Source organism: Somniosus microcephalus, chromosome 4 (assembly GCF_052327205.1).
Source record: "Somniosus microcephalus isolate GS21.2 chromosome 4, FLI_Smic_1.0, whole genome shotgun sequence".
Classification (NCBI taxonomy): Eukaryota; Metazoa; Chordata; class Chondrichthyes; order Squaliformes; family Somniosidae; genus Somniosus; species Somniosus microcephalus.
The window spans coordinates 180,697,281-180,713,577 of record NC_140990.1 but is presented as its reverse complement, the minus strand read 5'-3'; the positions used below and the strand labels follow the sequence as shown (position 1 = coordinate 180,713,577).

The following is a 16,297-nucleotide window of genomic DNA, read 5'->3' as shown; positions in this document are numbered from 1 at the left end:
CACCACATCCACCCGATCAAGCCCCTTCACAATCTTATATGTTTCAGTAACATCGCCTCTCATTCTTCTGAACTCCAATGAGTAGAGTCCCAATCTACTCAACCTCTCCTCATATGACCACCCCCTCATCCCCGGGATTAACCGAGTGAACCTTCTTTGTACTGACTCGAGAGCAAGTATGTCTTTTCTTAAGTATGGACACCAAAACTGTATGCAGTATTCCAGGTGCAGTCTCACCAATACCTTGTACAACTGCAGCAATACCTCCCTATTTTTATATTCTATCCCCCTAGCAATAAAAGCCAACATTCCATTGGCCTTCTTGATCACTTGCTGCACCTGCATACTAACTTTTTGAGTTTCGTGCACCAGGACCCCCAGATCCCTTTGTACTACAGTACTTTCCAGTTTCTTGCCATTAAGATAATAACTTGCTCTATGATTTTTCCTGCCAAAGTGCATAACCTCACTTTCCAGTACTGTATTCCATCTGCCAAATCTCTGCCCACTTACTTTCTCTGTCCCTTCCTGACCCACACTGCTTATTTTTACCCAAAACGCGACTCTTCTCTAGAGCCTTGACATTTCTCTCGCTGCTTTTAAATTTACTCTTTCCTGAATCCTCCCACCCCCCCCCCACTTTCATTAGTTTAAAGCCCTGTCTACTGCCTTAGTTATTCAGTTCGCCAGGACACTGGTCCCAGCCGGTTTAAGTGGAGCCCATCCCAACAGAACAGCTCCCTCTTTCCCCAGTACTGGTGCCAGTGCCCCATGAACCGAAACCCCTTCCTCCCACACCACTCTTTGAGCCACGCATTTAAACCTCTAATCTGTTTGTCCCTATGCCAATTTGCGCGTGTCTCAGGTAACAATCCAGAGATTACTACCTTTGAGGTTCTGCTTTTTAATTTGGATCCTAGTTCCTCAAACTCCCTAGGCAGAACCTCATTCCTAGTTCTACCTGTCGCTGGTTCCTACGTGGACCACGACAACTGGATCCTCCCCCTCTCATCCCAAGTCCCAAGCTCTTCTCCAGCCGTGAGATGTCTTTAACCCTGGCACCGGGCAGGCAACATAACCTTCGGAACTCTAGGTCGCGTCTGCAAAGAACAGTATCTATCCCCGACTATATTGTCCCCTACCTCAACTACATTCCCTTTCACTCCCCCACTTGAATGGCCTCCTGCCCATTGCTTGCTCATCCATCCTGCAGGCTTTTCCCTCATCCACATAGGCAGCAAGAACCTCATACCTGTTGGACAAGGGCAAAGGCTGAGGCTCCTCCAGCACTGCACCTGGGGTCCCCTTACCTCCATGAGTTGCAGTCAGACCCTCCTGTCCCTGACCACTAACCAGACCTGTACCACTACCAGACTGCCTCCTGGATCAAAGTCCCGCAATGTCTGCACCTCAGACTCCAGCTCAAAAACTCTTGAGCTGAAGTTCCTCAAGATGCAGGCACTTACTGCAAATGTGGTTGTCCGGGATCACAATGTTCTCCACAAACTCCCACATGCTGCAGTTGCGGCACACTGCCATCCCTATATGACCTTGTTTTATTTAATAAATGTAATTAAATTTGTAATGAGGTAACTTAGTTTGCAGTGTAGTTTCCTGACTGCTTACTTGATCTAGATTAAGTTAAGGATACTGCAATTAAATATCTACCTGTAACACAAAGCACTACAAGTAGTGTAGGCAAAAAGCAGCAACTCCTTCCCACGCTTCTCCGAATTCCCACTCTTTCCAAATTCCCACCCAAAGCACCCTGTTCAAGTCCACTCCATTTAATCCCGCTCTGTGCCCGCATGCAGCAAGACCTGGACAGCATTCAGGCTTGGGCTGATAAGTGACAGGTAACATTTGCGCCACACAAGTGTCAGGAAATGACAGTCTCCAACAAGAGAGAGACTAACCACCGCCCCTTGACATTCAATGGCATTACCGTTATCAAGTCCCCCACCATCAATATCTTGGGGGTCACCATTGGCCAGAAACTGAACTGGACCAGCCACATAAATACTGTAGCTACAAGAGCAGGTCAGCGGCTGGGTATTCTGCGGCGAGCGTCTCACCTCCTGACTCCCGAAAGCCTTTCCACCATCTACAAGGCACAAGTCAGGAGTGTGATGGAATACTCTCCACTTGCCTGGATGAGTGCAGCTCCAACAACACAAGAAGCTAGACACCATCCAGGACAAAGCAGCCCGCCTGTTTGGCAGCCCATCCACCACTTTAAACATGCAGTCTCTCCACCACCGGCGCACCATGTGTGTACCATCGACAAGATGCACAGCAGCAACTCGCCAAGGCTTCTTCGGCGGCACCTCCCAAACCCACAACCTCTTCCACCTAGAAGGACAAGGGCAGCAGGCAAATGGGAACACCACCCAAAAGTTCCCTCTAATTGTTTTTACACATTGAAAATGAAAATATGAATAATCTTGTATTATTGCACTCCCATTATAAATTTCTACAGCCACATTTAAAATAGAAATTGCCTATGTAAACTTGTCACACCACAATGACATCACCCCATCATTACTCACCATGTAAAGGCGATGGGAACCCGTATGGGTCCTGGCTATGCCTGCCTTTTCCTAGGATATGCGGAACATTCTTTGTTCCATTCCTATTCAGGTCCCCTCCCTCACCTCTTTTTCCGGTACATTGATGACTATATCGGTGCCAATTCCTGCTCTCGCCCCGAACTGAAAAATGTCACCAAATTCGCTTCCAATTTTCACCCTTCTCTCACCCTCACATGGTTCCTCTCCGAATCTTCCCTTCCCTTCCTCAACTTCTCTGTCTATTTCTGGGGATAGGCCATCAACAAACATCCACTATAAGCCCACTGACTCCCAAAGCTACCTTGACTACACTTCCTCCCACCCCGCTTCCTGTAAGGACGCTATTTCATTCTCCCAGTTTCTCCGTCTCCACTGCAGCTGTTCCGATGATGCCACCTTCCATACCAGCGTTTCCGATATGTCTTCCTTTTTCCTCAACTGAGGATACCCCTCCACCATGGTTGACAGGGCCCTCGACTGTGTCCGTTCCATTTCCCATACTTTTGCTCTCACCCCTTCCCCTCCCTCCTAGAACCACAATAGTGTTCCCCTTGTCCTCAGCCCCCACCCCACCAGCCTCCACATTCAATGGATCATCCTCTGCCATTTCCGCCACCTCCAGCATGATCCCACCACCAAACACATCTTCCCCTCTCCTTTCAGCATTCCGAAGGGACCATTCCTGCCACGACACCCTGGTCCATTCCTCTATCACCCCAACACCCACTCCCCTTCCCGTGCAAGTGCAGGAGATGCAACATCTGCCCTTTTACTTCCTCCCTTCCCATCGTCCAGGGTCCCAACAGTTAACTCTGTTGGAACGGAACCAACATCCTTGCAGGGAGGTCTGCTAGTACTGTTTGGGGGGGGGGGGGGGGGGGGGGTTAAACTAACTTGGCAGGGGGATGGAGTTGGATATATTCAAGAAGGAGTTGGATATATTTCTTAAGGCTAAGGGGATCAAGGGATATGGGGAGAAAGCAGGGACAGGGTACTGAATTTGGATGATCAGCCATGATCTCATCGAATGGCCTACTCCTGCTCCTATCTTCTATGTTTCTAGCTCTGTATGGAATCTGTATGGGTAGAACTGAGAAATACCAAGGGGCAGAAAACGTTAGTGGGAGTGGTATATAGACCTCCAAACAGTAATGCGGAGGTTGGGGACGGCATTAAAAGGGAAATTAGAGAAGCATGCAATAAGGGCACAGCAGTCATCGTGGGTGACTTTAATCTACATATAGATTGGGCTAACCAAATTAGTAACAACAGTGCGGAGGAGGAATTCCTGGAGTGTTTAAGGGATGGTTTCCTGGACCAATATGTCGAGGAACCAACCAGAGATCAGGCCATCTTAAACTGGGTATTATGTAACGAGAAAGGATTAATTAGCAATCTTGTTGTACGAGGCCCCTTGGGTCGGAGCGATCATGATATGATAGAATTCTTCATTAAGATGGAGAATGAAGTAGTCGACTCAGAGACTAGGGTCCTAAATTTAAATAAAGGAAACTACGATGGTCTGAGGTGCGAGTTGGGTAGGATTGATTGGGGAGTGTCACTCAAAGGGTTGACGGTGGATAGGCAATGGCAAACATTCAAAGACCGCATGGATGAACTACAGAATTTGTTCATTCCAGTTTGGCATAAAAATAAAACAAAAAAGGTGACTCAACCGTGGCTAACAAGGGAAATTAGGGATAGCATAAGATCCAAGGAGAGGACATATAAATTGGCCAGAAAAAGCAGTAAACCTGAGGATTGGGAGCAGTTTAGGATTCAACAAAGGAGGACAAAGGGATTAATTAAGAAAGGGAAAATAGAATATGACAGTAAGCTTGCAGGGAACATAAAAACTGACTGTAAAAGCTTTTATAGATATTGTGAAGAGCAAAAGATTGGTGAAGTCAAACGCAGGTCCCTTGCAGTCAGAATCAGGGGAATTTATAATGGGGAACAAAGAAATGGCAGACCAATTAAATACATATTTTGGTTCTGTCTTCACAAAGGAGGACACAAATAACCTCCCAGAGATGTCGGGGAACATAGGGTCTGATGAAAGGGAGGAACTGAAAGAAATCAGTATTTGTAGGGAAATGGTGTTAGGGAAATTGATGGGATTGAAGGCCAATAAAGCCCCAGGGCCTGATAATCTACATCCTAGGGTACTTAAGGAAGTGGCCCTAGAAATAGTTGATGCATTGCTGATCATCTTCCAGCATTCGATGGAATCTGGAACAGTACCCATGGATTGGAGGGTAGCTAATGTTACCCCACTATTCAAAAAGGTGGTAGAGAGAAAACGGGGAATTACAGACCGGTAAGCCTGACATCGGTAGTGGGGAAAATGCTAGAGTCCATTATAAAAGATGTAATAGCAGAGCACTTGGAAAACAGTGACAGGATCGGACAAAGTCAACATGGATTTACAAAGATAAATCGTGCTTGACTAATCTACTGGAATTTTTTGAGGATGTAACTGGTAAAATAGATAAGGGAGAACCAATGGATGTGGTGTATTTGGACTTTCAGAAGGCTTTTGATAAGGTCCCGCATAAAAGAGATTAGCGTGTAAAGTTAAGGCACATGGGATTGGGGGCAAGGTATTGACTTGGATAGAGAACTGGTTGGCAGACAGAAAGCAAAGAGTCGGAATAAACGAGTCTTTTTCCGAGTGACAAGCAGTGACTAGTGGGGTACCGCAGGGATCGGTCCTTGGGCCCCAGCTATTCACAATATATATTAATGATCTAGGCAAGGGAACTAGATGTAATATCTCCAAATTTGCAGACGACACAAAGCTGGTTGGGCGTGTGTGCTGTGAGGAGGATGCCGAGAAACTCCAGGATGATTTGGACAGGTTGGGTGATTGGGCAAAAGCATGGCAGATGCAATATAACGTGGATAAATGCGAGGTTATCCACTTTGGTGGCAAAAACAGGAAGGCAGATTATTATCTGAATGGCAATAGATTGGGAGAAGTGGAAGTGCAACGAGACCTGGGTGTCCTTGTGCACCAGTCGCTGAAGGTAAGCATGCAGGTGCAGCAGGCGGTTAAGGCGGCAAATGGCATGTTGGCCTTCGTAGCGAGAGGGTTTGAGTACAGGAACAAGGATGTCTTGCTGCAGTTGTACAGGGCCTTGGTGAGACCACATCTTGAGTACTGTGTGCAGTTTTGGTCGCCTTATCTGAGGAAGGATGTTCTTGCCATGGAAGGAGTTCAGCGAAGATTCACCAGGCTGATACCTGGGATGGCAGGAATGATGTATGAGGAGAGATTGGGTCGATTGGGCTTGTACTCGCTGGAGTTTAGAAGAATGAGAGGGGATCTCATTGAAACTTATAAAATTCTGACAGGACTGGACAGACTAGATGCAGGAAGGATGTTCCCGATGGTCAGGGAGTCCAGAACCAGGGGTCACAGTCTAAGGATAAGGGGTAGGCCATTTAGGACAGAAATGAGGAGGAATTTCTTCACCCAGAGAGTGGTGAACCTGTGGAATTCTCTACCACAGAAGGCAGTAGAGGCCAATACATTAAATATATTCAAGAAGGAGTTGGATATATTTCTTAAGGCTAAAGGGATCAAGGGGTATGGGGAGAAAGCAGGGACCGGGTACTGAATTTGGATGATCAGCCATGCTCGCATTGAATGGCGGAGCAGGCTCGAGGGGCCGAATGGCCTACTCCTGCTCCTATCTTCTATGTTTCTATGGGATACGGAGTGGAGCTATAGTAGGGGGTGGTGCACAGCCAAATATAGAGGAAAAAACAAGTCAGCCTGGAAGGCAGAGCAAATATGCAACGGCACAAGGGAGTATGGCAAGGCTGGATGGCATTTATTTTAATGCAAGGAGTCTTGCGAGTAAGGCAGATGAATTGAAGGTGTTGATGAACACATGGGAGTATGATATCGTTGCTATCACAGAGACGTGGTTGAGGGAGGGGCAGAACTGGCAGCTCAATATTCCAGGGTATAGAATCTTCAGGCGAGACAGAAGGGGGTGTCGCAATATTAATCAAAGGAGTCAATTACTGCTGTAAGGAGGGATGATATCTTAGCAGGTTCCTCTAATGAGGCCATATGGGTAGAACTTAAAAACAAAAAGGGGCAAGCACTTTGCTGGGAGTGTACTATAGGCCCCCAAACAGTCAGGGGGAAGATAGAGGAACAGATATGTAGGCAAATCTCAGAGAAGTGTAGAAATAATAGGGTAATAATAGTAGGGGATTTCAACTTCCCCAATATTAACTAGGATAGTCAGAGTGTGAAAGGCTTAGAGGGTGCGGAATTCTTAAAGTGTATTTTGGTGACGGTGACCATAATTCGGTGAGATTTAAGGTAGTCATGGAAAAGGAAAAAGATGGACCGGAAATAAAGGTTCTAAATTGGGGGAAGGCCGATTTTAATATGATAAGGCAGGATCTGGCCAAAGTGGACTGGGATCAGCTACTTGTAGGAAAATCCACATCAGAGCAGTGGGAGTCTTTCAGAAAGGAAATAGAGTACAACCTCAACATGTTCCCGTAAAGGTCAAGGGTGGGACCAACTAGCCCAGGGAACCCTGGATGTCAAGGGATATACAAGAATGGATTAGGGAAAAAAGGGAGGCTTTTGGCAGATACAAAGGACTAAAAACAGTGGAAGCCCTAGAGGAGTATAGAAAGTGCAGGGGGGTACTTAAAAAAGCAATTAGGAGAGCAAAGAGGGGGCATGAAAAATCACTGGCGGGCAAAATAAAGGAAAATCCCAAGGTGTTTTATATAAGTATATTAAGGGCAAGAGGATAACCAGGGATAGAGTAGGGCCCATTAGGGACCAAAGTGGCAATCTGTGTGTAGAGCCGGATGATGTTCGTGAGGTTTTAAATGAACATTTTGCATCTGTGTTCACTGTGGAGAAGGACGATGTAGGCATAGAAATCAGGCAGGGGGATTGTGATATACTTGAAAAAATTAGTATTGAGAGGGAGGACGTACTAGCGGTTTTAGCGGGCTTAAAAGTGGATAAATCCCCAGGCCCAGACGAGATGTATCCCAGGCTGCTATGTGAGGCAAGGGAGGAGATTGCAGGGGCTCTGACACAAATTTTCAGAACCTCTCTGGCCACAGGGGAGGTGCCAGAGGACTGGAGAACAGCTAACGTAGTACCATTATTCAAGAAGGGTAGTAGGGATAAACCAGGGAATTACAGGTCAGTGAGCCTAACATCAGTGGTAGGGAAATTATTGGAAAAAATTCTGAGGGACAGAATTAGTCTCCACTTGGAGAGGCAAGGATTAATCGAGGATAATCAGCATGGCTTTGTCAGGGGGAGATAATGTCTAACCAATTTGATTGAATTTTTCGAGGGGGTGACTAGGTGTGTGGATGAGGGTAGTGCAGTTGATGTAGGCTACATGGACTTCAGTAAGGCTTTTGACAAAGTCCCACATAGGAGGCTGGTCAAGAAGGTAAGAGCCCATGGGATCCAGGGCAATTTGCCACATTGGATCCAAAACTGGCTTAGTGGCCGAAGGCAGAGGGTGATGGTCAAAGGTTGTTTTTGTGACTGGAAGCCTGTGTCCAGTGGTGTACCGCAGGGATCGGTGCTGGGTCCCTTGCTGTTTGTAGTGTACATTAATGATTTAGATATGAATGTAGGAGGTATGATCAGTAAGTTCGCAGATGATACGAAAATTGGTGGAGTGGTAAATAGCGAGGAGGGAAGCCTCAGGCTACAGGACGATATAGATGGGTTGGTTAGATGGGCAGAATAGTGGCAAATGGAATTGAATCTTGAAAAGTGTGAGGTGACGCATTTTGGAGGGACTAACAAGGCAAGGGAATAACACAATGAATGGTAGGACCCTAAGAAAGACAGAGGATCAGAGGGACCTTGGTGTGCATGTACATAGATCCCTAAAGGCAGCAGAACAGGTGGATAAGGTGGTTAAAAAGGCATATGGGATACTTGCCTTCATTAGCCGAGGCATAGAATATAAGAGCAGGGAGGTTATGATGGAGCTGTACAAAACGCTGGTTAGGCCACAGCTGGAATACTATGTGCAGTTCTGGTCGCCACACTACAGGAGGGATGTGATTGCATTGGAGAGGGTGCAGGGGAGATTCACCAGGATGTTACCTGGGCTGGAGCGCTTCAGCTATGAGGAGAGACTGGACAGGCTGGGGTTGTTTTCCTTAGAGCAGAGAAGGCTGAGGGGGGACCTGATTGAGGTGTACAAAGTTATGAGGGGCATAGATAGGGTAGATAGAAAGGAACTTTTCCCCTTAGTAGAGGGGTCAATAACCAGGGAGCATAGTTTCAAGGTAAGGGGCAGGAGGTTTAGAGGGGATTTGAGGAAACACTTTTTCACCCAGAGGGTGGTTGGAATCTGGAACTCACTGCCTGAAAGGTTGGTAGAGGCAGGAACCCTCACAACATTCAAGAAGCATTTAGATGAGCACTTGAAACGCCATAGCATACAAGGCTACGGACCAAGTGCTGGAAAATGGGATTAGAATAGACAGGGCTTGATGGCCGGTGCGGACACGATGGGCCAAAGGGCCTCTTTCTGTGCTGTATAACTCTATAACTCTCTCCACAGATGCTGCCTGACCTGCTGAGTATTTCCAGCATTTTCTGTTTTTGTTTAATATTTTACATACGTTATTCTGTTTTAATCATCTCCAAACTAATACTGATATAATTCCATGCAGTTGGAACAAATTTTAATAATTAAAATTTGAGACTAGTTCTTAACTGAAGCACTTATAACAGACTAAAGCATCACTTCATGTTAAAAGCTGTGGAGCTGATTTGCTTACAGCATAAAACAATCTCAAAAAAACTCTTGGGAGAAGTCTCGACTTCAACTCTTGGCAAATCTCAGTGAATTCTGCAAGGAACAATTTTATTTGTTCACGCAACATCTCACACATACTCCACAATTAATCTGTCAGTGGCTAGATCCTCACACAATACAAAAGGCCTTATACTGAAAGATGTGAAAATTACTTCCCAATATACAACAGAAAACACGAGTGGCAGCAATTCAGCCGAGTGCTTCTCATGGAAGACAGACAGACTTGCATTCCTATAGCGCCTGTCACGACCACCGGACATCCCAAAGCCCTTTACAGCCAATGAAGTACTTTTTGAAGTGTAGTCACTGTTGTAATGTAGGAAATGCGGCAGCCAATTTGTGCACAGCAAGCTGCCACAAACAGCAATGAGCAGATAAGCTGTTTCAGTGATGTTGGTTGAGGGATAAACATTGGCCAGGACACCGGGGAGAACTCCCCTGCTCTTCTTCGAAATAGTGCCATGGGATCTTTTACATCCACCTGAGCGGGAAGACGGGGGCCTCGGTTTAACGCCTCATCCAAAAGACAGGATAATGATACAAGAAGCTCAAGCAAAGAATAAATGACTCACAGCCTTGAGGAAGAGTTCATTGAGTGTATTAGGGATGGGTTTCTTGAGCAGTATGTAACTGAACCGACCAGGGGGCAAGCAACCTTAGATTTGGTCCTGTGTAATGAGACAGGATTAATTAAAAATGTCCTAGTAAAGGATCCCCTTGGAATGAGTGACCATAACATGGTTGAGTTCCATATTCAATTAGAGGGTGAGAAGGTTGGATCTCAAACAAGCGTGCTAAGCTTGAATAAAGGAGACTATGAAGGTATGAGAGCGGAATTAATTAGAGTGGACTGGGAAAATAGATTAAAGGGTAAGACGGTACATGACCAGTGGTGTACATTTAAGGAGTTATTTTACAACTTCCAAAAAAAATATATTCCACTGAGGAAAAAAGGGTGTAAAAGAAAAGATAGCCATCCGTGGCTAAGTAAAGTAATTAAGGATAGTATCCGACTAAAATCAAGGGCATATAAGGTAGCCAAATCTAGTGGGAGGATGGAAGATTGGGAAGTCTTTAAAAGACAGCAAAAAATAACAAAAAAATTGATTAAGAAAGGGAAGATAGATTATGAAAGTAAATTAGCAAAAAATATAAAAACAGACAGTAAAAGTTTCTATAGTTATATAAAAAGAAAAAAAGGGTGGCTAAAGTAAATGTTGGTCCCTTAGAGGATGAGACCGGGAAATTAATGGTGGGAAACATGGAGATGGCAAAAACACTGAACAATTATTTTGTATCAGTCTTTACAGTAGAGGACACTAAGAATATCCCAACACTGGACAAACAGGGGGCTCTAGGGGGGGAGGAACTGAATACAATTAAAATCACTAAGGAAGTGGTACTTGGTAAAATAATGGGACTCAAGGCGGATAAATCCCCTGGACCTGATGGCTTGCATCCCAGGGTCTTGAGGGAAGTAGCGGTAGGGATTGTGGATGCATTGGTAATAATTTTCCAAAACTCACTGGACTCAGCAAAGGTCCCGGCAGATTGGAAAACTGCTAATGTAACACCCTTATTTAAAAAGGGTAGTAGGCAGAAGGCTGGAAACTATAGACCTGTTAGCCTAACATCTGTGGTTGGTAAAATGTTAGAGTCCATTATTAAGGAGACAGTAACGGGACATTTGGATAAACATAATTTAATGGGGCAAACTCAGCATGGTTTCATGAAGGGGAAGTCATGTTTAACAAATTTGCTTGAGTTTTTTGAGGAAGTAACATACAGGGTGGATAAAGGGGAACCAGTGGACGTAGTGTATTTAGACTTCCAAAAGGCATTTGACAAGGTGCCACACAAAAGATTATTGCTCAAGATAAAGAATCACGGGATTGGGGGTAATATTCTGGCGTGGGTGGAGGATTGGCTCTCTAACAGAAAGCAGAGAGTTGGGATAAATGGTTCGTTCTCAGATTGGCAACCAGTAACTAGTGGTGTTCCGCAGGGGTCAGTGCTGGGTCCCCAACTCTTTACAATCTATATTAACGATTTGGAGGAGGGGACCGAGTGTAACATATCAAAGTTTGCAGATGATACAAAGATGGGACGGAAAGTAGTGAGTGAGGAGGACATAAAAAACCTGCAAAGGGACATAGACAGGCTAAGTAAGTGGGCAGAGATTTGGCAGATGGAATACAATACTGGAAAGTGAGGGGTTATGCACTTTGGCAGGAAAAATCATAGAGCAAGTTATTATCTTAATGGCAAGAAACTGGAAAGTACTGTAGTACAAAGGGATCTGGGGGTCCTGGTGCACGAAACTCAAAAAGTTAGTATGCAGGTGCAGCAAGTGATTAAGAAGGCCAATGGAATGTTGGCTTTTATTGCTAGGGGGTTGGAATATAAAAACAGGGAGGTATTGCTGCAGTTGTACAAGGTATTGGTGAGACCGCACCTGGAATACTGCATACAGTTTTGGTGTCCATACTTAAGAAAAGACATACTTGCTCTCGAGTCAGTACAAAGAAGGTTCACTCGGTTAATCCCGGGGATGAGGGGGTGGTCATATGAGGAGAGGTTGAGTAGATTGGGACTCTACTCATTGGAGTTCAGAAGAATGAGAGGCGATCTTATTGAAACATATAAGATTGTGAAGGGGCTTGATCGGGTGGATGCGGTGAGGATGTTCCCAATGATGGGTGAAACTAGAACTAGGGGGCATAATCTTAAAATAAGGGGCTGCTCATTCAAAACTGAGATGAGGAGAAACTTCTTCACTCAGAGGGTGGTAGGTTTGTGGAATTTGCTGCCCCAGAAAGCTGTGGAAGCTACATCATTAAATAAATTTAAAACAGAAATAGATAGTTTCCTAGAAGTAAAGGGAATTAAGGGTTACGGGGAGCGGGCAGGAAATTGGACATGAGTCTGGGTTCGGAATGGTCATGGCCCTGTGGGTAGTGGAGTGGGCCCAGGGGCCGTGTAGCCTTGTTCTGCTCCTACTGTGTTCTAATTCTGTTAGATTTCAGGAGATGGTTTTATTCCTGTTCCTGGCTGGGGTGGAGATCGCCTTTACAGAAGGTAAGTACTGTAGAAAATATAGGGACAGAGTGATCTCCTGGAAGAATTTCGATCGCCTAGATGGGTCGGAGAGGAATTTCCCAGATTTTTTTCTCCCAAATTGGCCATTGGGTCTTTATCTGGTTTTTTGCCTCTCCCGGGAGATCACATGGGTTCGGGTGGATGCAGAGTGATAGAAGATTTGAGGTTAGGATCAGATCAGCCATGATCTTATTGAATGGTGGAGCAGGCTCGAGGGGCCGATTGGCCTACTCCTGCTCCTATTTCTTATGTTCTAAGCACCATCCAATCCATGAGGATGAATTAGGTGCAGCAATTATGGGGGCCTAGTGGTCTCATTCATCCCTAAATAAACTGTGATGACTGCATTAAATGCAACACCAAGCTTGAACAGCACCAAAGGATGCAGCCTGACAGAGCAGATTCTCTCATTTCTCACCCTCAATAATGTTCACACATACATTTCTTTCTCCGTGATCAGTACCATGCACACCCTCATTGTTTTCCGCCTTCCTCCCAGCTAACATGAACACGGTACTTCAAACGCCAACACTGTTGTCTCTGGTGTTAGCTGTGTCTCAGTAGGTAGCTCTCTGACCTCTGAGTCAGAAGGTTGTGGGTTCAAGTTCCCATCCAGAGACTTGAGTACATAATCTAGGTTGATTGTTCAAGAAAGGGTACAAGGACAATCCTAGTAACTGCAGGCTGGTCCATTTAACATCAGTGGCGGGTAAAGTTTTAGAAACAATAATCAAGGAAAAAATTAACGGGCACTTGGAGAGGTTTAAACTAATTAAGGAGAGCCAACACGGATTTGTAAAAGGCAGATCGTGTTTGACTAATCTAATTGAATTTTTTGGATGAAGTAACAGGGAGGATCGATGAAGGGAATGCAATGGATGTTGTCTACATGGATTTTCAGAAGGCGTTTGACAAAGTACCACATAGAAGGCTGGTTTACAGAATTGAGGCTCGTGGAATAGGTGGGTCAGTGGCAGCTTGGATAAGGAATTGGCTTAAGGACAGAAAACAGCGAATTGTGGTAAATGGCTGTTTATCAGACTGGAGGATGGTAGACAGTGGTGTTCCCCAAGGGTCAGTGCTGGGGCCACTGCTTTTTTTGATATATGACCTGGATATTGGAATACAGAGTAGAATTTCTAAATCTGCCGATGACACCAAACTTGGGGGTGTGGCAAAAGTGAGGATGATACCAATCGACTGCAGCAGGACATAGAAAGGCTAGCAGAATGGGCAGACGGAACTTAATACAGAGAAGTGTGAGGTGATGCATTTTGGCAGAAGGAACAGGGAGAGGCAATATACACTTAATGGCACAGTTTTAAAGACTGTGCAGGGACAGAGGGACCTGGGAGTTAATGTGCATAGGTCCCTGAAGGTGGCGGGACATATTGAGAGAGTGGTTAGCAAAGCATACGGGATCTTGGGCTTCATAAATAGAGGTATTGAGTACAAAAGTAGAGAAGTTATGCTGAACCTCTATAAAGCGCTGGTTAGGCCACAACTGGAGTATTGCGTCCAGTTCTGGTCACCACACTTTAGGAAGGATGTGAAGGCACTTGAGAGGGTGCAGAGGAGATTTACCAGAATGGTTCCAGGGATGGGGGATCTTAGCTGCTAGAACAGGCTGGAGAAGCTCGATTTGTTTTCATTAGAGCAAGGGAGGTTGAGGGGTGATTTGATAGAGGTGTACAAGATTAGGACGGGTTTGGATAGGCTAGACAGGGAAAGGCTGTTCCCACTAGTTGATGGTACAAGGACTAGGGGACACAGATTTAAGGTTTTGGGCAAGAGATACAGGGGGGCTGTGAGGAAAAACTTTTTTACGCAGCGAGTGGTGATGACCTGGAATTCGCTGCCGACAGAAGTGGTGGAAGTGTTTTCAAGGGGAGACTGGATAGGCACTTGAGGGAAATAAACTTGCAGGGCTACGGGATGGAGCAGAGGAATGGGACTGACTGGATTGCTCTACAGAGAGCCGGCACGGACTCGATGGGCCAAATGGCCTCCTTCTGTGCCGTTATGACTCTATGGCATTCCAGTGCCAGTACTGAGGGAGTGCTGTACTGCCGGATGTGCTGTCTTTTGGATGAGACATTAAGCCAAGGCCCCGTCTGCCCCCTCAGGTGAATATAAAAGTTCCAATGGCACTATTTTGAAGAAGAGCAGGGGAGTTAACCCTGGTGTCCTGGACAATATTTATCCCTCAACCAACATGACAAACAGATTATCTGGTCATTGTCTGAGATAGAGGATCAGCCATGATCATATTGAATGGCGGAGCAGGCTCGAAGGGCCGAATGGCCTACTCCTACTCCTATTTTTCTATGTTTATCACACTGCTGAGAGCAAATTGGCTGCTGTGGTTTCTACAACAGTGACGACATTTCAAAAGTACCTCATTGGCTGTAAAACGCTTTGGTAGGCCCCGAGATCTTTAAAGGCACTTTTTAAATGCAAGTCTTTCGTTCTTGTAGAATTAATAGTCGTAGGCTTGTTACTGTGCTACTTTGCATAGAGAGGCTACATTTTTATGAGACCATGGAAAACAGCTGCAGTCATGCCCCTATCACTCTAAATTGAGATTTGTAGTCCTGCTGATGTTAATCAAGCCTGTAACTGTACTGGAATATTCTCTGGCATTAAACAGTGTTTAGCAGTATGCATCAGTCTTGGCTCAGTGGTAGCATTCTTACCAGAGTCAGAATGTTATAAATTCAAGTCCCACTCCAAGACCTGAGCACATAATCTCGATTGGTGATCCACTGCAGTACTAAGGGAGGCATTACACTGAGGCCCCATCTCTCTGGTCAGGTGGACGCAAGAAAACCCCTTAGCTCTATTCAAAGAGCCGAGAATTCTTCCGGTGTCCTGGCCAAAATTCATCCCCGAACCAACACCACCAAAAACAGATTAACTGGTCATTTATCCCATCTGCTGTTTATGGGACCTTGCAGTGTGCAAGCTGGCTGACGTGCTCGCCTACAAAACAATAAAAGCAATCAACTGGATTTTATCCCCATATGTCTGTATTTGGGACATCCTGGGGTCTTGAAAGTGCTATATAAATGGGTGTGTGTCAGATCTCTGCCCTTACTAAGGTGAGCTTAGGGTTAACTGGCAGTTTGCAAATCAAAACTGCGATGTATGCTTAGTAACCAAGGCCACTGATAGTTTCTTGCCAATTTATTTTTTCACATAAGCGCGAGTCAGAGGTAATAACTGCAATGTTATTACTCCAACTAATTAAATCCAAGACACGAATCGCTCTTTTCCTCGCTCTAGGGATCAATCTCATCTTTTGCAGGTAACAATCGAGCAGTTTGCCTCTCTCAAACCGCTGACAATTCCGTGCCCCTCAGCTCTCTCTCTCTGGGTCAGTGAGCTCGGATTTCTCTCGGGGCCTGACACGGGGGAGGGGGGAGAGAGAGAAGAGCCTCCATTTATTGGAGTGGGCGACCACTTCCACATTTCTGAACTTTCTTTAAAAAAAATAGGTATTTATTTCCAGTCGTGCTGCCCTGTCACTCGGCTCCCCTGGACATCGGGTGTCCAACACTTGAAGGGCCGGGAATCGCGGCCCTGCCTCAATATCTCGCCGATCCGATACTGCGGCCTTTCCGCCCCCTGGGCCCGGCCCAGCCTTATCTAGCCGCGGCCTCATTGTACAGTCGGCGCCCTCACTACTCACGCTTGTACTCGGCCATCAGCCGCTTGAGTGCAGTTCCTGCCATCGCCCGAGCCCGTACTGCGCCACAGAGGGGACCTGTTACAGCGACACAC

At 45.7% G+C, this 16,297-nt stretch overlaps 1 protein-coding gene across 4 annotated transcripts in view; it reads right to left on the bottom strand.

Moving 5' to 3' along the window:
* ube2g2 (ubiquitin-conjugating enzyme E2G 2 (UBC7 homolog, yeast)) overlaps positions 1-16,297 on the bottom strand; it is a 63,508-nt gene that overhangs the window by 47,050 nt on the left and 161 nt on the right. Inside the window, exon 1 of one of the 4 annotated variants that reach the window (XM_085985550.1) lies at positions 16,206-16,289. The exons of 1 other annotated variant lie outside the window; for it this stretch is intronic. In XM_085985550.1, coding sequence (XP_085841676.1) covers positions 16,206-16,248 — 43 coding nt within the window. In that variant the 5' untranslated portion in view covers positions 16,249-16,289. Of the gene's footprint in view, positions 1-16,205; positions 16,290-16,297 lie in introns of those variants that run through there. 2 more of the 4 variants (XM_085985555.1, XM_085985551.1) reach the window with 2 other exon arrangements.